This window comes from Aspergillus fischeri, genomic scaffold (genome assembly GCF_000149645.3).
Source record: "Aspergillus fischeri NRRL 181 1099437636264 genomic scaffold, whole genome shotgun sequence".
In the NCBI taxonomy this organism is placed as follows: Eukaryota; Fungi; Ascomycota; class Eurotiomycetes; order Eurotiales; family Aspergillaceae; genus Aspergillus; species Aspergillus fischeri.
In genome coordinates this window covers 3095877-3120276 of record NW_001509762.1, presented here as the reverse complement: position 1 = coordinate 3120276, position 24400 = coordinate 3095877, and the positions used below count along the sequence as shown (strand labels likewise).

The window sequence follows — 24400 nt, the reverse complement described above, 5'->3', positions numbered from 1 at the left end:
ATATAAGATATTACTAGTTATCCTATAATAATTTAGTACTCTTAAGAAACCTTCTTACTACTATAGTAGCTAATAATCAAGAGTATATCTAGTTATCTAGTATTTTAATCTTAGTATTTAGGTCTAATCTATATCTAAGGATGAAAGTGATTTAGGCTAAAGTCTCTATATTAAGGTCTTTAGCTATACTATAACTAGATTCCTTAAATTCCTATAGCTAGGTTACTGATTTAATAAGTTTTTTATTAAATTTAGCTCCTTAGGAAGTTATATATAGTAAATTAATTAATTATATAGACTAATATAATGATGAGTAGTTTTTAATATAATAATAACTTAATAAATAAATAGCAGCTATAATAGAATTTAATATAGAATTTAAGTAAAATAATAATACTTTTTAAATATAGTAATAATTTAATAAATAAAAGATTAAAAAATAATAAGGACTAATATAACTTAATAAATATTAATATATTCTGATAAAACTAAGTAATAGAACTAAGGAGTTAGGTGATTAATCTCCTTTCCTAGAAAGTAGTAAAGATATTTAGAAATTAGTAGAACTATAAGTTATTTTACTAGTTTAATAAGTATAGGGACATCTACTGCAATGTTAATTATTATTAATTAATTAAATTTAATAAGAGTAGATAATAAATTAATTAATTAGATTCCTAAATCAAGTCCTAGTCAGCCAAGGACATGCTACCAAATAGTAGGGCTTGATATTTGAATGATAGGGAAGATGGTTGTTCATTCTTATCTATTACTATTATTGATAAGCAACATACATGCACATGATAAGTCGACACACAACAAGCTAGGTAATATAATCTATAAAGTATATATAGTAACATCTAGTAATTAATACTATATATATAATCATCTAGATCATTATATTCTTTAATAGCCTATGTAGAACTATAAAAGGGAGGTAGAATCCCTTTAATATTAGTAGGACATATACAGGGCAGCTGCAGGCCTACCCCCTACCCCCACATGTTTTAAAGGATCCTCTCCCATTGCGATGAACATTATTCCAATATGATAATGGGCCCACAATAACTCCCTTCATACTAATCTCTCCAGTTAACATCTAACCTTAGTAGCTGACCTTAGAGAAATCTGATTTCGCTGAGCTAAGGCTGACAACAACCTATCTAGCATTATAGTTTACATCCATTAGCAGTATTATGCTCTTTTTCTTTTTCTTTATTTAATAAGGACATCAATAAGCACTTGGGTGTGCCATCCCTACTTATATTTATAAGCAGCAGATAGGAGAGACAATCAACTATTTCCCCCAACATACAGAATCAGGCATGCTAGCTTATACCATTGCCACGCAAGAGTCTTATTTTTCATAGCAACAATCCAGTGAGATATACTAAAACTGACACCTCCCCATCAGTATAGAAGACATCCACACCCATGAACATCTCACTGCACAAGACATGGTACATCAGTCACGGATCCCTATCTATGGAGCCCACATTCCCTAGTCTGGAGCCATATACAGCCAACGAGTCGATCAAGCTTCGACTCGAGAGAAGAAGTATAGATAGGCAAACTTTTTCATATCCTGAATATCATCGACTCCCACGACTTTCTCATCATTAAACATAACCCAGGAAGGATTATCCTGGCCCGGCAGCATCTTCCGCACAAATGCAACATAATGTCTGTTTGTTCTCAGTTGGCAATTTGATAAAATCTGAAAGATCGGGATCTCTGACTCACCCAGCGTGTACTGATGTACCTTTGTGGCAAACAATAGCCCGAAGTTGGTATCTAGCCGGCGTTTCGTGAAAGCCAGGAATTTTACCATTGCCGGGAAGCCGAGAACCAGAGTCACGATTTCCACTTTCATATTCAGGCATCTCGTCGGGATGACTGAATACCCAATCGAGAGCTCGATCCACATCGCCCCCTGTCGCAGCGAGCGCTCTTTTGGCTCGATCCTCATCAATACCCATTTCACTCAGTTGACCTACTTTCGACGGATCCTGTAGGGCCATGTTAGCGGGGTCAGTAACCTTGCTGCCCACAAGCGGCATATCAATATCTGGGTCATCCATATGAGAGAACAACCAGTTCATGGCAGCTTCGGTATCTGAATTGCCGGTCGCATGTAGCGCCTTTTCACACCTAATTCTGGGAAAGCCCATGGCAAGAAGCTGGTTTAAGATGTTCTGATCAGGCGAGAACCCACTATCGGATGGATCGTCTTCTGGTAGGAGCTTTTCGCCTTCCTCCTTCATGGAGCCAACATATGGGCTGAAATCTAGTGGGTCGTCGCTGACATCCACTGGGATATCCAATTTCCTCGGAACCCAATTAACGACTTCGAATCGTCGGGCGTTTAGCACTAGTTCCTGCGGCATTGTCCTAAACGACGAACGCTTCGAGAACCCATTGCTGCTTCCACAGGAGGGACAGCTGAGCTCAACGATTTCATTAGCAGTGAAAACATCGAGACATTCAGAGAGAGTCACTGATTCGAACTCCGAATCCGCAGAGGGGTCTGTGCTATTAGTGCCCAGCTGTCGACGCACGGGAACAGGAATAGAGACGTTGTCTTGCTCATCTATTCTGTAACGGACTCCTTTGCAAGACAGACACTGTAGACGCTGCTCGACAGCGAATCGAAAATTATCAATAGGATTGCCTCTGCCCTCGGGGCATTGGGTACGTTGAATCAGCTTGAACAGATGAAGTAAGAATTCAAACGCATCTTGTTGTCTCATGGTTGAGAACTCTTCATGACCACGACCGATAAGATGTTTGAACATTGCTGGCGATAGCCCTTTTTGATGGGGCACCTCAGGAGAGTCAGGCGAGGCAATCACGTCTGCATTGGGCTTTGAGTAACGCCCAGAAAGAATGCCATCAGCGAGCTTTCTCATCTGCGTCTCGAAGTCCTCAGCGGGTTGTTGAGATAAAGGTGGCTCTTCGCTGCTATGATAATATCTTTGTTGGAACTCTGGCGAGGAGAAGAGGCACTGTACCACGCTCGAAAGATAACAGCTATTTCCTAGATTGGTCAAACCTGTAAACCCAGGCCCGAATAACGGGGTGAGCTCGTGACCATCCGCAGATGTGGTTGAGAACTCCCATTTCATATTGTGTTCAACCTGCATTTCCATGAGGCTTTTCTCTGTTTTTTCGCGCGCGCTCAGATTGATTCCCCAATGAGCAAGGTGAGCAGCGAGGTCCGGGTCTGTCCTTTCCTCATTGCACTTGTAACAGTATATATCCGCGCTCCCATCAGCAGTTATTGAGCCAAGCTTGACGGCGACCGCATGTGAAGTTGAGTCAGAATGCGCAAGCGCATGTGAATTTCCTCCCAATCCCCCGAACTGACTGCGTCCGCAACCCAGGTTACCACATTCCAAACAAAGCCAAAGGTTCTCTTTTAAAGTACACATCGTGCACTGACTCAGCTCTGCGTACCTTGGTTAGCAGGGGATCGGACCCGCGAGGAAAACCATACCTTGAGACTCAGTCTGCTTAGGGGTTTGTTGCACTAAGCAAAGCGTATGCTCGCATGGGACAAACTCTTGCTCCCAGGCTTTAATCTCTTCTTTCTTAGAGAAGGTCATGGCCTTCATTACCCCATCTACCACGACTGCAAGGCTGCCACTGGATGCATCGATGTCATCCAAGCGGCACTCATAACAGATTACTCGTATTGCTGTGTCGTAGCGATCTTCATCCGTCTCTGCAGCAATCGCGAGCTTTGAAATTTTCTGTGGTGGTTCGCCACGCTATTATCTTATGTTATCATGACACCGAACATTGTACGCATTGCGAGTAGATATGGCCTCCACGCACCTGTATCTTCTTTCGCGACCTCTTGATGTTCAGTGCTAAAGGATGGCAAAAGCGCTTGTAATGAAGCATGGCATGGTTTCGATCTCCTGTACAGCCGCCGTTGAAACAAAAGAGGCATACATTTAGGCCAGTCTCCTCATCCTAGAATAGGTTTAGCCCTCGCTGAAGATGTTAAGAAGGGAACAAGCGACGAACCACAGAGTCAAAACATTGCGTACACTCTTCGCGATAGACAGCTTGGGATTGAGATGGCGGTCGCAAAGCTATAGGAGTCCGAATTAGTATTTGGCTAGCATTTGGGCTTTATTACACTTGCCCTGCGAGCTACTATGAGGGCAATGAGCCATCGTCAATGTGTCCGATGATAATCCTGACTCGATCGACATTAGCTATAATTGACGTATAATCAAATCAGAGAGTGAGTAACTGACTTTTGATGAATTTATAGCAAGCTGTAGGACAACTCGTATACTTTTTCAGCTTTACCGAAAGATGTGTAGATTAGTGAGCTGTGACGTGAGGCAAATATACTTTACCTCCGAGCACCACTACTGAGCACCACCTTGCAACATTCTTACCAAGGTGGGGGTTGCGAATGTGATCAACTAAATAATCAAGACTCCACCGATAATAATAATACCTAATAATCATAATGATAACCTTAGATTATTGACTGTATGGAGTAGATTTGGAGTAGACAGTTTACGATTTTGTTCCTGGCATGCTGGTCCTAGGTCACATCATAAATTCCTGAAGAAGGTTCCCTATTTCGATTATTCTTTACTCAAGCATGTGGCCTCCAATGTTAAAGAGTGATCCTGTTCATATTTGTAGCCTCAGGAACTATTGATTGTTATTATCCGAAAGGGACTGCTGCAGGTAGTATCTTAAGCTGGATTATTACTAAGATTTAACCTCTGCCTGTCAGTGAGCTCCGTAGAGAATGTCTATATAGGTTTCTTCCCTACCATTGCTAAGTGCTAAGCTGCAACTAGTGTAATTAATACCAATAATAATGCTGTTTTGATTGACTTCCTAAGTTCCTTACCATGCACCAACCACCTTAAGGTCGGCAGGTATCTGAAGGTGCCCTGTGGGTGTTACCTTCTACCTAGGCTACAGGGCACGTCGCAGTGGGTCCACCAGATACGTAGTACCTTAGTTAGGGGACGGGATTTGGACCATGCCTTACCGCCTATCTAGTAGCCACTCAACGCGTCAGGGATGTTCTACACGAAATAGCACGCGTAGACCTTATTGCCAAAAAGTGTTTTCACATATATCTTTAATTAGGTATGTTCCTACTTCTTCTGGCATCAGCTTCAGGAAAACAAATACTAGACTGAAAAGTGACTTATACTTTTTTTCCCCATCTCCCAAGATATTTGGACATATTTTCATCTATTCTCCTTTTACCATCTGACTACGAATCCAGCAACTTTTGCTTGCGCGATGGCTCTCGATGCAGCATCTCAGATCTCAGTCGGGGCGCTCAGGTAAACGCGAGCTCTTTTATCTTGCCCTTGCCAGAGACAATCCTTTCTCCTTCCCTCTGCTGGCATATTAGCTACGACAAGGATTTACTGATAGGTTTGCAGCGCCATCTTCGATGAAACCAAACCGCAAATCCATGAACCTATCGTCCAGTGTGTCCAAATTAAACCTTTGCCTCCCCAACCGAACCATCAGGAGCGGTACAGAGCCGTGTTCAGTGATATCTCGAATTATGTTCAGACCATGCTTGCAACACGTGAGTAGAGAGGACCGGTGAATTGTCATCTATTATTGATTAACGCGTTGTATGACAGAGGCGAATCCACTCGTAACGAGTGGCATGCTAAAGAAGGGGTGTTTTGTCCGTTTGAAGTCATTCCAAGCAAATTCCGTCAAGGGGAAGAAGTTGTAGACCCCGAAAACCCAAATTATGTACGCAGCTAATATCACCATAGAATTCTCATAATCTTGGATCTCGAAGTCCTGCAGGAACTCGGCGAAGCAGAGAAAATCGGAGAACCGAAACCATTGGAAAATAAGCTGGAAGAAGATGAAAGGCCCCAACCGACTACAATCTCCGGTGGTGGATTTTATGGCTCCAAGGTTCAAAATCAGCGAGGGGAACCTCGCGTCCAGCCTGCACGTTCCTCTTTGACATCGACCCACGCCACCATCTATCCGATCGAAGCTATCTCTCCTTATTCACATAAATGGACGATCAAGGCGCGTTGCACGAGCAAATCAGCAATCAAAACCTGGCACAACAGAAACTCGGAGGGCAGGCTATTTAGTGTCAACTTACTCGATGATAGTGGTGAAATCCGTGCCACTGGATTCAATGAGCAGTGCGACCTGCTCTATGACGTTTTTCATGAAGGAAGCGTGTACTATATATCTAGCCCCTGCCGGGTTCAGATTGCAAAGAAGCAATTTACCAATCTGAACAATGACTACGAACTTACTTTTGAAAAAGATACAGTTGTTGAAAAGGTCAGTGAATTTCTCGAGCCCAGTTGCATCTGACAAGCTTATATCTTTTTGGTTTAGGCAGAGGATCAGAGCGATGTTCCGCAAGTTCGGTTCAATTTCACAACCGTGGGCGATCTCCAGTCTGTTGAGAAGGATACCACCATTGACATTATTGGTGTGCTGAAAGACGTCGGGGAGACTACTCAAATCGTATCAAAGACGACGAGCAAGCCCTATGACAAGCGAGAGCTTACCTTGGTCGATAGCTCGGGTTTTTCTGTTCGTCTAACCATCTGGGGCTCCACAGCATTGAATTTCAATGCCACGCCAGAGTCTGTAATTGCTTTCAAGGGTGTCAAAGTCTCTGATTTTGGAGGACGAAGTCTGAGTTTGTTGAGTTCTGGCTCAATGACTGTCGATCCTGACATAGAAGAAGCTCATCGTCTCAAGGGTTGGTATGATGCTCAAGGCAGACACGAGACATTCACCTCACATGCCACAATGTCCAATGCATCCTCGTCTGCAATGAGATTGGATCACTTGAAAACAATCGCCCAGATACGCGAGGAACAACTAGGGATGTCAGAAGATGCAGTCTACTTCTCGCTCAAGGGGACTGTTATTTATATAAAGCAAGACAACATGTGCTACCCTGCTTGCCTCTCCGAAGGGTGCAATAAAAAAGTGACGGAACTGGATCCCGGTCAATGGCGGTGCGAAAGCTGTGATAAAACTCACCCACGTCCAGAGTATCGATACATCATGCTCATCAATGTTAGCGACCATACAGGCCAGCTCTGGCTCAGTTGCTTCGATGAGGTCGGGAAACAGTTAATGGGCACGTCTGCGGATCAGTTAATGGATCTTCGCCAAAATGGAGAAAAGGCCGCTGGAGACATCTTCCAGGAAGCTAATTGTCGAACTTGGAACTTCAGATGTCGGGCTAAGCTAGATCACTTCGGAGATCAGCAACGGTAAGCATCTGCTGTTTGGTTACGTATTGAACCTACCGCTGATGACATCTTAATTAGCATCCGTTATCAGGTATCGACGGCCAAACCTGTCAACTACTCGGAGGAAGCATCTCGCCTCATGGCCCTGATTAATTCATATGGCCTTTCTTGAAATCCCTTGGATTGATAGTAGATTTGCCTTTCCTGACCAAGTTTGATCCTTCCGAGGCTTGAATATGTTACATGCACGATTTTAGCTTTATAGACATTCCTCATGTATGAGTGTATAACGTCGTTCCGCTTAACTCCAAGGATTTGGGACTCGACTTGGTTGGAAGTTCGCAGAGTCTCGCATACCACGTATGTCTTGGGTAATTGGGAAGGGCAATGCATACGAGGGTATGAAGTCGGATGAAGTCTAAGTAAGCTGCCATTTCTAGGTGATTTTGTTTCATGACAATCAGCCTTGTACTTACCACAAAGATGGTCTTTGTGTCAGTTCGGGAGCCCTGTCCCTGTAATCTCATGCCTTCCCCCATTTCATGTCCCCCTTAAGGATAACACAGGAAAACACGGCTGTCTTGAGCTAGTGGACTATATAGTCCACTCATATACTTGAGTTCTCTTAGTATGTAGAGAGGTAGGCCCCGGCAGGGAGGCAGGGGGTGGGGTGTTACTCTGTACTCCATATGAGAGGTACAGCCTATAATATTTAATGCTATTAAAGGAGTGCTAGGTCTCTAAGTACGCTATATTCTGAATCCAGGATTCCAGGCTAATCTGCTTTACTATAGGAGTGTATAGAAGCCCAAGTATCATAAGCTTAGTGTAAGAAAGTAGTGTTCTAGGCAGCTACTATCTACAACACTAAAAGGTCACAATGGTGATTCCCTATGGGATCACCAGTCACCAGGCCTAGAACATGCCTATGAGCCTCCCTGAGGTAGTGACTTCCCTAGGGCCGCAACCCCGTGACAATTATATGCTAGGAAGCTCTCTTTAGCTTCTAAGGAGTGGATAATCTTATCAAGATAGAGCATAAGGGAATGCCATTTTTCTAAGAGCTCATCTAGTAGGCCAAGTAATTATAGAAGTGCGCTTAGGGGTATGCTACAAATATATACATAATATATAGATAGTTTTTGAATGGTAATAACTCTGGGCTTTAAATGAGATGACCTTAATGCAACTTAACCATTATTACCCCCCAAGTAGGGTTGCCTGAAATTTATTTGAAATGACACCGAGAAATGACACCAATTTTGAATATGCTAGAGATATCGGCGGTGTTGATTGGCAGAATAAAATTATGACAATTTTTGTTCCTACTTGCTCTCCAAGAAAAATTTCCCACTCCTTCGCCACACACAGCATCTCTTGATCCCATATCTTATTTGATTTACGCAAGTTCACATTTCTCATTCTTGTGAGATTTCGTCTTCTATTTCCCATATCTGTCGATCTATCTGTATTTGCTCAGTCCCTGGTCTCAAAAGTGAGGAAAGACCAGACCTCAACAGATCCTCATTATGGCCAAGCGTGTCCAACACGAAGGTGGCGATTACCGGCCCCAAAAGAGATCCAAGAATGAAAGAAATGGAGAGGGATCGAAGGTCTCGCCGTCTGCGGAAGCTATTAGAAATGAACTTGATCCTATATCAGATGCTACTTACGTCCAGTCACCAGCCCTAGGTGATCTTTCTCAGATTGAGATAGACCAGTTTCTCGCGAAGCATTGCATTAAAGTGACTGATTCTTCGGAAGCGCCGCCGCTTCGCCCCATAATTTCTTTTTCTCACCTCCCTAGCAGCTTCAGCAAGATCTATGACCCATTGAGCTCTTTCTCGTCGCCAACACCTATTCAATCTGCAACATGGCCTCTACTCTTCGCCGGTCGGGATGTCATAGGCATTGCAGAGACCGGAAGCGGGAAGACATTGGCTTTCGGATTGCCGTGTATTAAGAAAATTCTGGATTCAGGGAAGGTCAAGCGAAAACATGCACGACCTGCAGCGGTCATCATTTCGCCAACCAGGGAGCTTGCAATGCAGATATATGATCAGCTGTCGAAGTTTGGGGCCTCTGTGGACATCAGAGTAACATGTATCTACGGGGGTGTGAAGAAAGACGAACAGCGCGAGGCCCTGAAGACTGCAGCTATCGTTGTTGCCACCCCTGGTAGACTAAAAGATCTTCAAAACGATGGCTCCGTGGATCTTGGAAAGGTCAAATACCTAGTCTTGGACGAAGCGGATCGCATGCTGGACAAGGGGTTTGAACAGGATATAAAAGACATCATCCGATCCATGCCAGATTCAAAACGCCAAACAGTTATGTTCACTGCAACCTGGCCTCCAAGCGTCAGAGACCTGGCGGCTACTTTCATGACTTCAGCTGTGACTGTCACCATTGGTGGTGATCCTTCCGCCGATCCGCGTGCTAATACCAGGATTAAACAGGTGGTCGAGGTTGTGAAGCCTCAGGAGAAGGAGGCTAGACTGGTGCAGTTGCTCAATCGCTCTCAGCGAGGCGCAGCAGTTTGCGATAAGGTTCTTGTCTTTTGCTTGTACAAGAAAGAAGCGGTTCGTGTCGAGAGACTTTTACGAACCAAGAACTTTAAAGTCGCAGGGATACATGGAGACTTGAACCAGCACGAAAGATTCAAAAGTCTGGAGGCATTCAAAACCGGGGCGGCTACTGTACTTGTTGCCACCGACGTGGCAGCCCGTGGCCTTGACATACCATCAGTCAAATTGGTTATCAATGTCACCTTTCCTCTAACAGTCGAGGACTATGTACATCGAATTGGCAGGTAAGTAACGATGTTCTCTCTCGGCTGAAATGTGTTAACTCGATTTTAAATAGAACCGGGCGCGCCGGAGCCGATGGCCATGCCATTACTCTTTTCACAGAAACGGATAAAGCTCAGTCTGGCGCGTAAGTTCTCGGAACCGTCAATCAGCCTATGTATTCGAGTAGGCTGCTAATGTGGCCATCTTCCTAATTTGTCACAGGTTGATAAACGTTCTGAGAGCAGCCAAACAAGATGTACCGGACGCTTTGCTAAAGTTTGGAACAACCGTGAAGAAGAAGCAGCATGGTGCGTACGGCGCATTCTTCAAGGATGTGGACACCAGCAAGTCAGCGACAAAGATTGTTTTCGATGAGTGAACTTGTATTACTTTGTCTTGCGGTAAGAGGTGTCCTGCTTCCAAGTGTGACAAACCCGGTTGTACAATTCCCTTAAATACGTTCTCTCGAAATATAGACTATCATAGAGGGCCGTCAGAGCTCATTCAAGTCTTGTCCAAAGGGTAACTCACACTAGAATGGCATACGAGGCGCAAAACCCTGCCGCCCGTATCAGACCATGAGAATCGCTGTGGAATAGCTCTGGCCCGAGTATTGTGATTGTGGTCATTAGAAAGCCAGTAATATAGGTATGAGGACTCAAACCGAATTCGGTCAACGTTATGTCGTTGTCATGGTTGTGCATGTACTCTCGTATGAAATTTAGACTCCAAAGTATGCGCACTGTCATGTTGACTATATTGGCGTACACCAAGCCACGAGCGCCAAGATCGCCAACTCTCAGGAAAAGGTAGGCCGCTAACGCAAAGCATGCTGAGAAAACCCCCATCCAGCCCGCCTGTGATCGAAGCTCTGACCCATTAGCAGCAGACGAGACAAAGGCCTCTGTTATACCATTGAATGCCAAAAAAGGTATATAGAAGCAATAAATCGAAAGTAGGCGATAGACTTCAAAACCAGCCCATTCTGTGCCACCCAATAGGTGAAGCATTTGCTTAATTATGACGGGGTTCAAAGGAAAGACGAGAGCAGATAGAATCCCGTATGCCTTCATGACATCGGTAAGATGCGTCTTAGCAGCCTCGATGTTGCTTGATTTTTCTCCGTTTAAGTCACTGAGACCCAGCAGCGACGAAAAGAGGGTGCGAGAGCTCTCTTCAATTGGCTGAAAAAGGACGCGAGCTATAAGACCACCATAGTTAGAAGCGAGGAAATATATCCCCTGATCCTCCAAGCTCGACATTGCGGCGAGCATCATGGCGTCCCCTTGCGTGAGTAAATGCTTGACCACGGATTGAAAGAAGAGATTTGCAGATAGAGAGATCAACTGCGAGGAAAACATGCCCAGGACATAAACGGACTTATCACTTGGATCTGTTATCATGGCTGAGTCGTATTCGATAGGAATGACCTCCACATACCTTGACCTTATGCGGCTGAGCAGAAACGAAAAATGCCATCTACTCGCTGCGTTTGACAGAGCTGCAGAGTAGCCGCAGAGAAGCACCAAGGCATAAGAGAGATGACCAAGTGCAAATGGAAGTATACCAACATTGTTTCCATTCCAGGACGCCCAGATAAATAGACCACACGTTGTTAGACTTTTTACGAATGCCGCGGCCATTTCAACGGTTGCCCTAGTCTTGTACAGCATATATCTGTGGACTACAGCAAAGAAAGGTTCAGTGCATAGCTCTAAGGTCGACGCAAGACAGACGATTGCCACACTGCCGCGATAGAAAGATGTTTGAGCAACCTGCTCAGCAGCAAACTGTATGTAGGAAGTACCGAGCAAGATAGAAAGCGCGATCCCAATTCCAAGGCTGAGGTAGGACATGTTCACTATTGATTGAGTCGCCATAGATTGAGCTTCCATTTCCTTGTCGCAAGCCATGCGCGGCTTCTCTTGTTTGCTGATGTCGGGGAATGAAGGCGAATCAAGAGGCTGTCTCTGAATGGCTAATCTGATGGCCTCCCGAGAGAAGTATAAGATCGTAACCATGAACAACTCGAGTTGAGTTGCTGCTCCCAGAGTCGCTGGTGATAGGTTCCTCAGGACCAGTTGATTGGCAACAAAGGTGAACAGCCGCGAAACCAACTGGATCATGACCAAAAGCGTAGTCCCCGACACCGATGATGCCAAAGCCCTTCTAGTGCGAAATCTGTCTTGCTTGGACATAGTGGCATGCTCTCTGCACGTCTCATATGAACTTTTCTAATCCGCAAGTGTTATCGAGCTGGGACTTATTGCGTGGATAACGAAGGTCGAAACACAATGCTGATCTAGACGAGTATGACTTAAGACAAAAGCTGCAGTCTTTTGTCTTCAGAAATGACTTACTTCTTTAGGCACGCGGTGCTGAGCAGGACCGAGGTAGAGTCTGTTGTGATGTTGTCCACTACCTAGCCGCAGCCGCCGCCGCAGTAGGGTGAACCACACTGGGTCCGCATATGTAGAGGAGCCTGTGGAGATCAAGGAGGCAAACCCTCTGACCTGCACATTTTATCTTTACCAAGATTCACCCGCCTGAAATGAAGATGAAAGGGCTCCTAGTGTATCTGTCCATGCACTTGCTGAATATATTTTTTGACTGCGTCGATGTAAGATGTTTTGGTTTCCTGCGCTCTAGTATTCATTTTGCAGACGATAACGTCATCTATCCATTGAATAGTCTTTCTCTATTTGTGAAAAAAAGCGGACTCTTCTGCATTACAGTAGTACCCTAATTGTGAAGGCTAAGGTCGCTGAGGCTTGTGAGGAATGAGGGGAAAAACCAAGAGCTCCTTCGCCTAATCGCAGTGCAGACTGATGTAGAGTATAAAGGCGTCCAAGACCCGGAAACACCATGAAGGTGAAAGTCGAGATCGCAAATCCATCCGCGGAAGAAGTTTCAACAGGTGAGTTGCTGCACCTAGATCGGGCTCTTTTGCTTCAAGGATATCGCACCAACGGGTCGAAGGACTAGGATTAAACCCTGGTGATGTCTGAAAATTAAAAAGGAGGGAGGTAGAAAGGATATCCGCCATTCTTCGTCTTGAAGATGTTGAGGAGGAAGCTGTACATACAGAGCAGTACGCCTGCCCAGATTACGACGGCCAGTTGCTGTGCCTTCTTGTCCCCCATGCGAGGGACCTTCATGGAAAGAGCAATCGCTGCAAAGGAAAGTACAGCGTCTGCATCACAGTGAATCATCAGTATGTGTGTGGACATGGTCGTGTCTCCGGAACGTGAACGACTTACAAATGGCAGCGACAATCTGCGTTTCCATGCCGAACTGGTTAGAGAATCCACCAGCAAAATAGCTAATGCCTCCCTTGCCGTCACCTACAACGTAAGGTACTTTGCGGATATGATTGAACATGTGGCCACTGGTGAACAGCAAGATAGCAATCAGGCTAAAGCCGGCCCACAGATTTCGGTTTCTTATGACCGGCAAGGCGTACGGAGACAAAACCGTGAACAAAGTTATCACACCCATAAGGATAGTGATTGCAGAGATAATTCGCATGTAATTGATTGGGCGGATGAGAGGTGGTTTTGAGCCTTCCGGAAGATGTCGGCTGATCCATGTGTAGAGTTGGTCGGCAGATATTGGGCTAGACGTCTTTCATCAACACGGAGAACTCGTGTGGCAGATCCAAGAGACTCTTACCCAGTGAAGTCGAATCTTACGGGTGCATCGTCAACCTTGGCAAAGGGGCCGACAGTGGGAGGAAACAAGAGAAGGACAGGCGCAGTTTGGAGCATCAGCTTTTTCCTCATTAGATTAGATGAACAATACATCAAGAGGGTTCAGGAAGAATGATTATTCTTATACCTTCTGGAAGGTCTCCTTGCCATTACTGAAATCCAGCGTAGCGAGGAGCAGCTTAAAATCGTCTGACTTGGAGCCCTTATTCCAACTTCGTGCAATGAGGTCCCACTCGGATTGGAACTCGCGACATAGGACGCAACCATAGCGAGCGTCAGTAGCTGTTAGAAGAACCGCGACGTGGAAGTCGCGAGGCTTTGAGGTCAAATCATGATATGTAACATCCGTCAATCCAATCGGCGCGAGACGAGATACTGATTTGTATTTCTCGTACTTATTAGGGTCTGAGGATGTGCAAAGCGCGCTCGTCGCAATGCAGAGGAAAGAGATAAGAAAGTTGAGTTTCATTTTCTCCAGTGTCTGGAAGAATGACTCATTTAAGATGCTTTGTTGAGCTCGAATGTGAAGAAACACTGGAAAACACAGTGAATGAACGATCCGCAAGGATCAGTGGTCATTATCTGATGTCTGTGTAGGAGGTATTCCGGACAGAGTAGATGCATGGTGGCACTCAATAACTACGCAATAATCGCTTTAGTGCAACCGAGAGAGTCCAGGTGTCCACAACTTCGGGAGCTGCCGAGCTATTTTTCCGTTGATATTTGAAAGTTGAAAGACGCGTGTCGGCCGCTGCCCCAAACAATAATAGCGGAGGTACGGTCGGTACCTTACGTTGGCTACCCCCCCCTCCTACCTTGAAAATACATAGGTACCTGTTGAAATCGTCACAGACTGCTTTTTCAGACATCACCACGGACCCCAGGCAAACTAGACTTCATGCCACAATAGTACAGTCTTGACGACTCAATTTTCGCTATACTTAGTTGTTGCTGATCTCCCTTGCAAGCCGACACCGAATTCTCTCGTCCAAATGTCAGCACCGGGTTTCGATGATGTATGTATGCTTTACGACCACGAGATGCAAGTTAAAACTTACCCAGTTCCTCAGTGCCGAATGGCACTTACCACAGCACACTATGAGCAAGAATATGAACGTGCAGTGGGCCGGACAACGCTTGTTCTAGAAATCGAGCGAGCTCGGGAAATACGTATGCAGCAATTACTTCTCCAGTTCGAAAATGACAGCCTGCACTTGCAGCTAGAGGAGACCAGCGGGGAATTAGTCAGAGCTAGAGAATCTGAATCGTGCCTACGCGTTCAATTCAATAAGACCCTCAATGAAGCGAATCGCTTAAAGAATATACTCGCTGCCTCGTCACATGAAATAGAGAATCTTCGTGTACGTTGCACGTTATACCTTGGCCTGTTGGAACATCACTCTGACTTTTACGATAGGGCGAACTTGCTTCTCTGGGCAAGACTGCTGTTGAATCTAAGAGGATGGTAGACGAGAATATTCGCCTATCGAAAGAACTTTCCAACTTGCAATTAGAAGCGGAGCGGTTTAGGGTACAAAGCATCTCTTCCCAGAATACCGTCGCCGAAAAACAGGCATTGAGACGCCAGCTGATTACGGTCGAAGAGCAATTGGAGAACGAAAAGCGCGCTCACGAACGTGCTCAGTCCCGAGAGACTCGTCAGGCAGGAGAAATTGCCAATTTGTCGTCGAGACTTGAGGAAGCACGTAAGGAACTTGCAGAGCAAATACAAGCTCGGGAACGACAAGAGCGCAGTGCTCGTCAGCAAAAACATGAAAGCGAAGCTCAGCGCGCTGCTCTCGAAGAGAGGATCGAAGATCTCAATCGAAAATTGCGGCAAGTCAAAGATCAACTCCAAGAAGCTCAGAGTAATGGTCAACAGCAGCGTAATAAACTCAAAGCAACTGGAAGTCCTCAGCCCCATGCGAAATCTCGTGCTCCTGCTAATCGAACAATGGGCACCCAATTTGTTCCCGCACTGACCATTGCAACACCAGGGGCGATCAAGTCCTGGAATAAAGGCATCAAGCAACCAACAGCATTGCCTGGCGATAAATCGTCTTTCTCGATTACCCCATTTCTGAAACGCGCGAGTGAACCTCAGAATCCTTCAGTTAGTTCCGATGACGATTTAAATGAGCTACACACGGTCACTGTGTGCGCGGGAACACCTGGGAAAGTTTCCAGTGGTAATATAGGTTTCGCCGAGAATGCAACTATCAGCAGTCCACAGCAAGAAGACGAGCTGTTTTCCAGGGAGGCACCGTCTAAAGAGCGGTCGGAACTATCTTACCATATTGGTACCAAGTCCAAAATGGCCAGAGCAATATCGTCCAGGTCACGCTCCCCACAGACTGATGTCGAAAACCATGCAGAAGGTGACGATGTTCCGAAGAACAGGGCCTCTAGTCATGGTCAGATGAAATTGAAGAGGCGTAAATTGGGGTTCCAGCGAGATAGGAACTTGTTTGAGGATGAAGAAGACCCGGACAACCAGGACATCAGAAAGCCAGCGCGTAAACTTGCTTCTGGTCCTGGACGAACTTCCCGAGACGATATACAGTTAACAGCCCGATCCAGTATAGTGCACGGCCGAGGCTTTGGTGCCCCTACGGGATTCTCCCCGTTAAAGCGAGACAGAAAGAGAATGTAGGCAGTGGAAAACCTTGAGGGAATATAATGTTTATCCGTAGCGGCAGTCCTTGATTTTAGTAGTGCTGTACTTCATTGTTCATCCGCATTCCTCTTTCATGATTGTGGATTCTTTCACGTGGGGAGATTCCGGTACCTGGCTCAATACTTGCATAAGACGCTGAAGTGCAGTGACCCGAGAGTTTGACCGATGGCTCTTATTAATATATAATGAACTGCGTGATCTGCAGAATGTCATCTATTCATTGAAAGTAAAGAGCCCGCCACCTGTGTATCAAACCACAATGTAAATTCTAGATTGATACGAGGAACAATAATTGAACTAGTCGCTGTGTTACAGAGGGTGCATGGGGTTGACTACATGAATGTCTTAGGGCATGAAAGGCATGGAACTTAGTTGAGCTATATCTAGGGGAGTACGGAGTATAGCCCTTACATATTGTAAGAAGCGTCCCAATCTATCTACAATGCGTACGGAGTACCTTAGCTCCAATGTTGCAGCTGTTTGGCGTCAATTAATTAACACTTGATTTGGAGAGGGAACAGCATGTTTTAATGAAAGGAGATGGGGTGGGGCGATACCTACCTACACTCTAAGTTCAGCTATTAAAACCCTCTGATAGAGACGAGAGCTATCATTATTACTATTATTGTCGTTGATGGACTACTCAATAGCTCTCCACTCTTATCCAAGATTTCACATGACATCAGTATCTTAGTGTCCTACACTGTTTGAATACAACTTCTAAAGGGCTGTCTACTAGAGGTATAGTATCTACAGAGTTTATCTGCTGGTACTTGTTCTTTTCCTTTTCGCGTCATCTCCATCATCGGATAGGGTTAGATTTGCAGTATCTATTGTATCACACCTGATTATCAAGGACGGCCCAATCCAATATTACATTGACGAGATCCCACCATCCAAGATTTCCCGCAGACACCAATCAAACTGGGTATCTACCTCACAAAGAAAGATCCCAGCACCATGTTCTTTTCGTCCTGCCCAACCAAGACTATAAGATTCGAGATCAGTGATATAACGTCCTCCCTCTTATTCAAGAGACATTCATCCTCGAAGAGATGGCAAGCACGTCAGATCAAAGACCACTTTACAAGGGCTGCGGCAGTACAAGGCTTGAAGAGCCGTGCAGCATTCAAATTATTGCAGGTATGTATTACTTGAGCCTTACTGTTCATTGTATGCTAAACACAGATAATTTTAGATCGATGAGAAATATCACATTTTCAAGAGTGGGCAAACAGTAGTGGATCTGGTATACCGCCCCTGTCGTTTTCAAGTCTGGGCATCCAGGCTGACCTCTGTTATTTTCATCAGGGATACGCCCCCGGCTCCTGGTCTCAGGTTTGTTTGATCTCGCGGCAGTTTTAATAGACATCTAACTCTGTCAGGTGGCAGCGACTCGAACTCAACCGAACGGTCGAGTCCTGGGCGTAGACATAATCCCAGCTCAGCCCCCCAAAGGCGTCTCTACCATACAGGGCAACTTCCTTACCCCAGATATTCAGGCCTACGTTCGGGAGTTCCTCCGCGATCCTTGTAGAGGCAGACCGCGCTCCCCTAGTCCGTGGGACGGAGACGAACACAATAATACGACCTTCAGTTCGACCGCGAGCCTGGAGCATAATAGCGAGTGCATCGGACAAAGTGATGCTGTGTCGGAGAGAACGGTAGATGTGGTTTTAAGCGATATGTGTGCTCCCTGGTTCCAAACCACCGGCTTCTGGAAGCGAAGTCTAAGTGACCCTTATAATAGGATGATGAACACAAGCGGCGTGAATTTCCGAGATCACGCCGGCAGCATGGTACTTCAATCAAATGTCATACTATCGTACATTTTGACTGACCTGATAGGACCTCTGCCGTGCCGCGTTGCAATTCAGCTTTGACACCTTACGGACTGGAGGTCATTTCATTTGCAAATTTTATCAAGGAGTCGAGGACAAAGAACTAGAGAGACAGTTCAAAGCACTCTTCTATAGAGTGCACAGGATCAAGCCAGAGTCTTCACGCAATGTACGTGCCGGACATATCGAGTATTGTTACCGTCATCACGCACTGACTTGCGCAGGAATCAAGGGAAGCGTACTTTGTTGGCCTCGACAGAAGGAATAACGCGTTGAAGAATGAGGTCCTCATGCATTCCTAAATCAGAACCCACCAACCAGATGTAGCTCTCATCTCATTCTACTGCCCTGTCGTGCGCACCTGGTATCGGATCACCGAATTCTCAGATGATTTCCTCTTCGTTCTCAAGCGACTCGTCCCACTCAATGTCATCTATCGTTTCTTCTGCTCTTGCTTGGACCTTCTGTTGTGTCAGCCGTCCATATCAACAGAAATTGCCTTGTTTATGGCCAGTACCAGAGATTTCCGGTCGGGGTTGGGTGATTTGCGCGGACGGGGGAAGCGAAAGACGAGGAATAGAGGGTAGGTTAAAAGAGGCTTGTTGTGACTGACCTCCCTAAGACCACTCAACTCCTCCACATATCCGGGCTCGTTCAAAGCTTTTACCACAAATTCCCAGCCCTGCTCATTGTATGCGTTAACGACATTTGTTGAGCAGGCACTACAACAGTCATAGCTTCTTCCTATAACCGAAATGTTTTCGAAGGACGAAAGAAATCCCCTGATTTGATGTGGCACCAGACCAAGAGGGTGAGAACTGCGGTCATCGGTTGGCAAAGCAGCTGGGGCCGCAGCGCCTTGAGGGTGCTGCAGAAGTGAAATGAGCAGCTCAACCGCCAAGGCTGACGCTATTGTGGCTACACCTGGTCGAGTGACGGTGCATTGTTGATCAAGTGTCTGATCTCTTACAGACTTAAAAAAGTCAGTCGCATAGAGACACGACACTTGGGAATGGTGGCTTACATTCATCGGCGCAACTACGTCATTGCAAAAGTAGCAGCCAAGTTCTGATGTTGGGTCTGCATCGTTTCTGACGCCATGTCGCATGACCACAAAAGAATCGAATCCAAGCGCTGCATTCATCACAATCTTCCCCGCAGCCTTACCAATGACTGTTGGGAGCCAGCGCGATTCTCTCGTGTCCATAAGAAGGAAAATAACGTCGTGGTCATCTACTAGAGCCTTGAGAATACCGAACTCTTTTCGTGTCTTCTCCATGTCCGTGATAGGATGGCCAGCCATTGGCACCGAAAGAACATGCCCGGTAGTCTCAACACCAGGGTAGATTTCCGACAGGGCTTGCGCAGCTCGAATTGCCTTTCTAGCGCCACCTTCTAGGCAGTCTTTAAAGTTGAAAAGTGGCTGCCTCACCGGATTTGAAAAAGATACGTTTCCGTTATCCACGAATGTTATCTTCGTAACTCCCCAAGCCTAGAGGCCAGCAGCTCGGTGAATGTCTGTTCAATAGGAATATGGGAAGACGTACCATTAAATTTCGAGCAACATAGCTTCCTAACGTCCCAGCTCCAAGTAAGAGGCATCTGGTGCGTTTGATCTTCTCAAGATCGAGATCCGGGCTGATCCTCCATTTCATGAGTTTCAGATTAAGATCAACGGACTGATCCGCCAGCCTAGCCATTGCGCCGCGAGTTAGACGCACACAAATACTTTGAGTAATGCATCCCGTAACCTGCTCACCTCTTAGGATTCATATACTCTGTGAGGTCCACTAATCTCCCTGACAGCTTTCCCGCTGAATTCCGTTCCCAGCCAGTTACTTTGGGCGCACCGCTCACTGTTTCAGGAGAACTCCCCGGGTGTGACACCGGCTGAGCTTTGCATTCCATTGTGACTACCATGCTGCGACCATTCTCGCGACGTGTATCGCGATACCTCAAAATCTGGGCTCTTCGTAGCCCCCAACGTTGCTTGATGAGAAATAGTAGATTCCTCAGCATCCAACCCGGCGCATCGTCGTAGTTCGAGGGATCGGCAAAACAAATGAAGCTATCCTCGAATGGCGCCCCATCGAAAAACCCGCTCTCATAACTTGCTAGAGAAGCAATCTTCCAGTTGTGTCCGGCGCTCTGCTGTGAACTCGCCACCAATGTCCCATCTGCTGTTTCGGGCATTCCCTTGGCATCATGCCCAGGTCTGCCATCAAGCTTGAAATACTTCCTTGCGAGGAAAAAGCCTCGCTGACAAGCTTCGACGCTGCGAGACCAGGTCTGCACTGCTTCCACAAGAGTCGAACTTTCAAGAGTGGATAAGGCCTTGAATGGTGCCCTATTAATTGGTTCAACCGGAGTATCACCGACAATCTCCCCAGAATATGGTACAGGAGTCCAGGAAGGGGTTGAATGAAGTGCAGGAAACGCGAACCAGTAGTGGAACTTATACTTCTTGAGATCTGCGAAAGACAGTATCATGAAGGAAGATAATTTTGACGGACACAGGTAGATGCTGCCGTCCTCTATGGCATCCCGTATCTTTCCGGAATATATTAGTAAACTTCATTGACCTTTTGCACCGTGAAGCTGACCGTTTGCCCGGCTTGTTGCAACATCTGAGGCTTATCGATGTCGCGGTATTCTTCAAAAGTATTAAAATTTTTGATCGTCCCTTCAGCTCTGTAATAACCTTCCGGTACACTGGTGTAATCCACGGCCAATTAGCAATTATACCCTCTGGACCCTACATATCGCCGAAATAATTGTAAAAGGAAGTAGGAGTTGAGCTCAGACTATGGACTCACTCGTCGCTGGTGAGGGCATTTCCATGTATCTGCATCCGACAAGAATTATTCGGTGCGTCCGTAGAGCGCAGTTCGTACAGGCCTAATACTTTGCGAGCAGAGTCATCGAGTTTGTCACGGTCTATCTTCAATGTAGCTAGAGCTGTGTAGAATGGGAGCTCAATGTCCGAGGCAAATGGAGCGTACTGCATTTTGTTCGGTTATAATGTCGTGTGGATGTTCTAGGACCTTGAGCCCTATCTCAATAATTTTAATGAGTGAGCCGCAGGTATATCTGGATCTGCTTCTGCTATTAAGGGCTCTGATTATGATGACGAGCGTTAAACTGTTCAAGTGCAACTGTATCAGACAGTGGTAATGATAAGGTAGGAAGTAGAGGGGTACTAGTACTAGAAAAGTAGTAGTAATAAATGACAGCGGGGCTGATAAGGCGGACAAGCCCAACTTCCCGGATTTATAGCATAATACGAGAGGTAGATACACCCCCATACATACAGATCTGAAGTGCTGCGTAGAGCAACGTGACTTTTTCTCTTTCCCGTCATTCATCATTTCTGAACAGCTGACTAGGTCAGAAATAATAATGGTCATGGGCAAACCTTATCCACAATCCGTCACTTCGTCCATTACGGGTAGTCTCCGTGCGTTCTTGTTTGGGAATTCGCCAGCTTATTAATCGTTGTTTTGGTGTCCCACGCAGCGAAATAAGTTATCTACTATCTAGTTGGTGTATCTACATACTCTCAGGCTCTTGCTTCCTCGGTATCTTTGGCATCTATGTATTAATACTAAAGTATTTCTGATTTCTGTTACTATCCACTGTTACTATTAGCTTCCCTCTAACTGGACTCTTAGATGTTAATATATATAATAATAGCGAGAGGCTACACGATGTGGGATTGGTTGATAAGAATACATTCATAACACTAAGTTCTCCCTACCCCACTTAGTACATCCTACGCGGCTAAGCTGTTGCTTATAATTCGGATCTTCTCGGTTATTATTATCTGCAGGTTCTACGTACCTCTGGTTACCTCAAGACGAGATTGTGTTCGAAAAATCAACTGGATAGCCCACTGGTGTCCACATCAGCTTGTAATGGGTTAATAGAAGAAAACAGATCATTATCGTACTGATTGAAAGGATCTGTCACTTCACACACATCTCACCAGGCATCCTTTGCATCTTCCTCTCAGGGCCAAGAAATGCTGATTGGCTTGTGTGGAGGTTAGTATGAACCCTTCATGACGAAAATAATCCACAGAATGATGGACTGATGACACTGGAGGGGAAAGGAATATGCTCAGGCAAGCACGCCATCGCAGATTACCTCATTGAACATCAAGAGTTCCAACTCCTTGAGCTGAACAACAAACACTACCCTCGGATAACCGATGACCCAGAAGACGATCTTCGGTTACAAGCTTCGGAACTCAGCAACAAGAGGAATTCGGAATTCACATTCGACAGCGTCGAATCCCTCCTAGACTTTGCAACGAAAAGATGGAGGGAGCGCTGGGTCACAACAGATATCTGGGATACTGCGACCATAGAGCGTTTTCTTCAACGACCATTTTTCCTCCTAGTGAGCGTTGATGCGCCAGTTAGTCTTCGGTGGAAGCGGTTCACAGATAGGTAATTTCCTTGCCAAGACCCTATGCCCTCAACAACATATGCTGTATGGAAATATAATGTTTTTACTCCATTTCTAGGTGCCGAAGGAGACAGCTTGATCCTCCTCCGCTTGAAAGATTTGTTATATGGAATGATCGGCACCTTTACGATAAAGAAATTGGACGTGCCTATCTGACAGATCGTGCGCAAGTGCGATTGTTCAACTCATGCTCTTCTTTGGAGGAACTGCATGCTGCTCTTGAAGCCCTGAATCTCGCCGATGAGCAACGTCTACGTCCAAATTGGGACCTGTATTTCATGCAACTAGCTTCACTCGCTGCGCAGAGAAGCAATTGCATGAAGAGAAGAGTGGGCTGTGTGCTCGTTAGGGAGCGCCGTGTAATTAGCACCGGATACAACGGGACTCCTCGGCATCTTACCAACTGCAATGAAGGTGGATGTATGAAATCTCCCGAAGGCTTGCAGCTTTCCTTTGATCTTCTCGTGCTTTTCTAAGAGAGACTCACATCGACCAGGCCCGCGATGCAACCGTGGAGAAGGAGGAGGTGTTGGCCTATCGACATGTCTTTGCCTTCATGCTGAAGAGAACGCTTTGTTGGAAGCAGGCCGAGAGCGTATACGTGAAGGCTCAATACTCTATTGCGATACGTCAGATTCCCCAGCCCCTGCTCGTTGCTTTCCAGATGTTGATGACCCGTAGATGCCCTTGCTTGACGTGTACAGTCAAGATCGCCCAGGTCGGTATATCGGAAGTCGTGTATTCCCAAGGATACAACATGGACCAAGAAGTTTGTCTGAATCACCACACGTTAGTAAACGCAGCTAACAGGAGGCAGAGTGCTGCAATCTTGGAAGCTGCTGGAGTATGTCTGAGACAGTTTTCCCCGGTAAGCTACACGGTCTCTTCCGGACTCGACAAAATGGGCTTACACAAATATAGCCTCGAAACGGCCTCATCTATCTCCAAAATTCTCAGAACATTGCTTCGGATTTGCCCTTGTTCATCAGTCCTTCCGGTGGGAATGATGTCTCATAAAGCGCTTGTTCATGGCATAGCGTCTACTTCGACCAAGCGATATCTACGGACCGTCTTACTCGGCATTTCGAGATTGTTTTGCATGAACCATTGCAATAAAGGGATATAGATTTTAAAATAACAAATAAAGGGGAGCATTGGGTTCCATTGGTCAAGACAGGTTTATTATCCCATTCACATCTTAGTGGGTTCCATGGGTCGCAGGGCCCAACCAGCAGGGTAAGATCACTTTTGGATAGAATGTACTCTTGTACAATAACCCAATAGAATGCAAATTGTCGGCGAGCTTCAGACTATGCGAACCCGAAGTAGTAGTACTAGTGAGAAAGTGGATTCTAAGGCGGTCAGCTGTCTGGAATATTGATGGCGGAAGGGGAAAAAAAGAGCCAAAAAAAATAGGTTAACGTAATCGGTAAGCGAGCGGATCATGCAACCGAGCGGATCATGCAACCGAGCGGATCACCAAACGCGTTTTGACTTCTATTTCAAAAGCTGCAGTATTCAGCCAGCCACTATGCCACCAAAAGCGCGTATAAACTCAAAAAATTCAGTTGAGCAGGAGGGAAGGGTCCTACTTGCAGTATCAGCTTTGAAAAAGAAGGAAATCCTCAATATTTGTGAAGCTGCGCGTGTCTATGAT

At 45.8% G+C, this 24400-nt stretch overlaps 9 protein-coding genes across 9 annotated transcripts, besides 4 other annotated features; 5 read left to right on the top strand and 4 right to left on the bottom strand.

The window, feature by feature from the left end:
* Positions 1–321: 321 nt before the first annotated feature.
* Positions 322–488: a microsatellite.
* A 128-nt stretch (positions 489–616) lies between these two features.
* Positions 617–672: a microsatellite.
* Positions 673–1534: 862 nt separating this feature from the next.
* On the bottom strand, positions 1535–3906 carry NFIA_083110 (ubiquitin-specific protease UBP14; the record flags this gene model as incomplete). The annotated part of the gene is made up of 4 exons (XM_001260256.1): positions 1535–1685; positions 1744–3448; positions 3497–3770; positions 3838–3906. 4 exons carry the CDS (start codon positions 3904–3906, stop codon positions 1535–1537), a joined length of 2199 nt encoding a protein of 732 aa, XP_001260257.1.
* Positions 3907–5289: 1383 nt separating this feature from the next.
* Positions 5290–7425, top strand: NFIA_083100 (replication factor A subunit protein RFA1; the record flags this gene model as incomplete). Its single annotated transcript, XM_001260255.1, has 6 exons — positions 5290–5333; positions 5436–5587; positions 5646–5736; positions 5787–6321; positions 6379–7274; positions 7332–7425. 6 exons carry the CDS (start codon positions 5290–5292, stop codon positions 7423–7425), a joined length of 1812 nt encoding a protein of 603 aa, XP_001260256.1.
* Positions 7426–8782: 1357 nt separating this feature from the next.
* Positions 8783–10424, top strand: dbp3 (RNA-dependent ATPase DBP3; the record flags this gene model as incomplete). Its single annotated transcript, XM_001260254.1, has 3 exons — positions 8783–10065; positions 10119–10190; positions 10268–10424. The coding sequence occupies 3 exons, from the start codon at positions 8783–8785 to the stop codon at positions 10422–10424; spliced, it is 1512 nt and encodes a 503-aa protein (XP_001260255.1).
* Positions 10425–10572: 148 nt separating this feature from the next.
* NFIA_083080 (putative nuclear division Rft1 protein) lies at positions 10573–12243 on the bottom strand (the record flags this gene model as incomplete). Its single annotated transcript, XM_001260253.1, has 2 exons — positions 10573–11424; positions 11476–12243. The coding sequence occupies 2 exons, from the start codon at positions 12241–12243 to the stop codon at positions 10573–10575; spliced, it is 1620 nt and encodes a 539-aa protein (XP_001260254.1).
* An 813-nt stretch (positions 12244–13056) lies between these two features.
* NFIA_083070 (OST3/OST6 family protein) lies at positions 13057–14224 on the bottom strand (the record flags this gene model as incomplete). Its single annotated transcript, XM_001260252.1, has 4 exons — positions 13057–13217; positions 13306–13661; positions 13718–13815; positions 13883–14224. 4 exons carry the CDS (start codon positions 14222–14224, stop codon positions 13057–13059), a joined length of 957 nt encoding a protein of 318 aa, XP_001260253.1.
* Positions 14225–14831: 607 nt separating this feature from the next.
* On the top strand, positions 14832–16408 carry NFIA_083060 (uncharacterized protein; the record flags this gene model as incomplete). Its single annotated transcript, XM_001260251.1, has 2 exons — positions 14832–15116; positions 15173–16408. The coding sequence occupies 2 exons, from the start codon at positions 14832–14834 to the stop codon at positions 16406–16408; spliced, it is 1521 nt and encodes a 506-aa protein (XP_001260252.1).
* Positions 16409–17392: 984 nt separating this feature from the next.
* NFIA_083050 (21S rRNA (uridine(2791)-2'-O)-methyltransferase MRM2) lies at positions 17393–18315 on the top strand (the record flags this gene model as incomplete). The annotated part of the gene is made up of 4 exons (XM_001260250.1): positions 17393–17575; positions 17631–17681; positions 17744–17770; positions 17818–18315. The coding sequence occupies 4 exons, from the start codon at positions 17393–17395 to the stop codon at positions 18313–18315; spliced, it is 759 nt and encodes a 252-aa protein (XP_001260251.1).
* A 430-nt stretch (positions 18316–18745) lies between these two features.
* NFIA_083040 (putative autophagy ubiquitin-activating enzyme ApgG) lies at positions 18746–21280 on the bottom strand (the record flags this gene model as incomplete). Its single annotated transcript, XM_001260249.1, has 5 exons — positions 18746–19765; positions 19821–19965; positions 20033–20823; positions 20877–20985; positions 21090–21280. The coding sequence occupies 5 exons, from the start codon at positions 21278–21280 to the stop codon at positions 18746–18748; spliced, it is 2256 nt and encodes a 751-aa protein (XP_001260250.1).
* Positions 21281–22365: 1085 nt separating this feature from the next.
* NFIA_083030 (deoxycytidine monophosphate deaminase) lies at positions 22366–23760 on the top strand (the record flags this gene model as incomplete). The annotated part of the gene is made up of 6 exons (XM_001260248.1): positions 22366–22724; positions 22802–23163; positions 23240–23372; positions 23425–23512; positions 23561–23611; positions 23665–23760. The coding sequence occupies 6 exons, from the start codon at positions 22366–22368 to the stop codon at positions 23758–23760; spliced, it is 1089 nt and encodes a 362-aa protein (XP_001260249.1).
* Positions 23761–24178: 418 nt separating this feature from the next.
* Positions 24179–24222: a microsatellite.
* A 97-nt stretch (positions 24223–24319) lies between these two features.
* Positions 24320–24400: part of a mobile genetic element that runs on past the window's edge.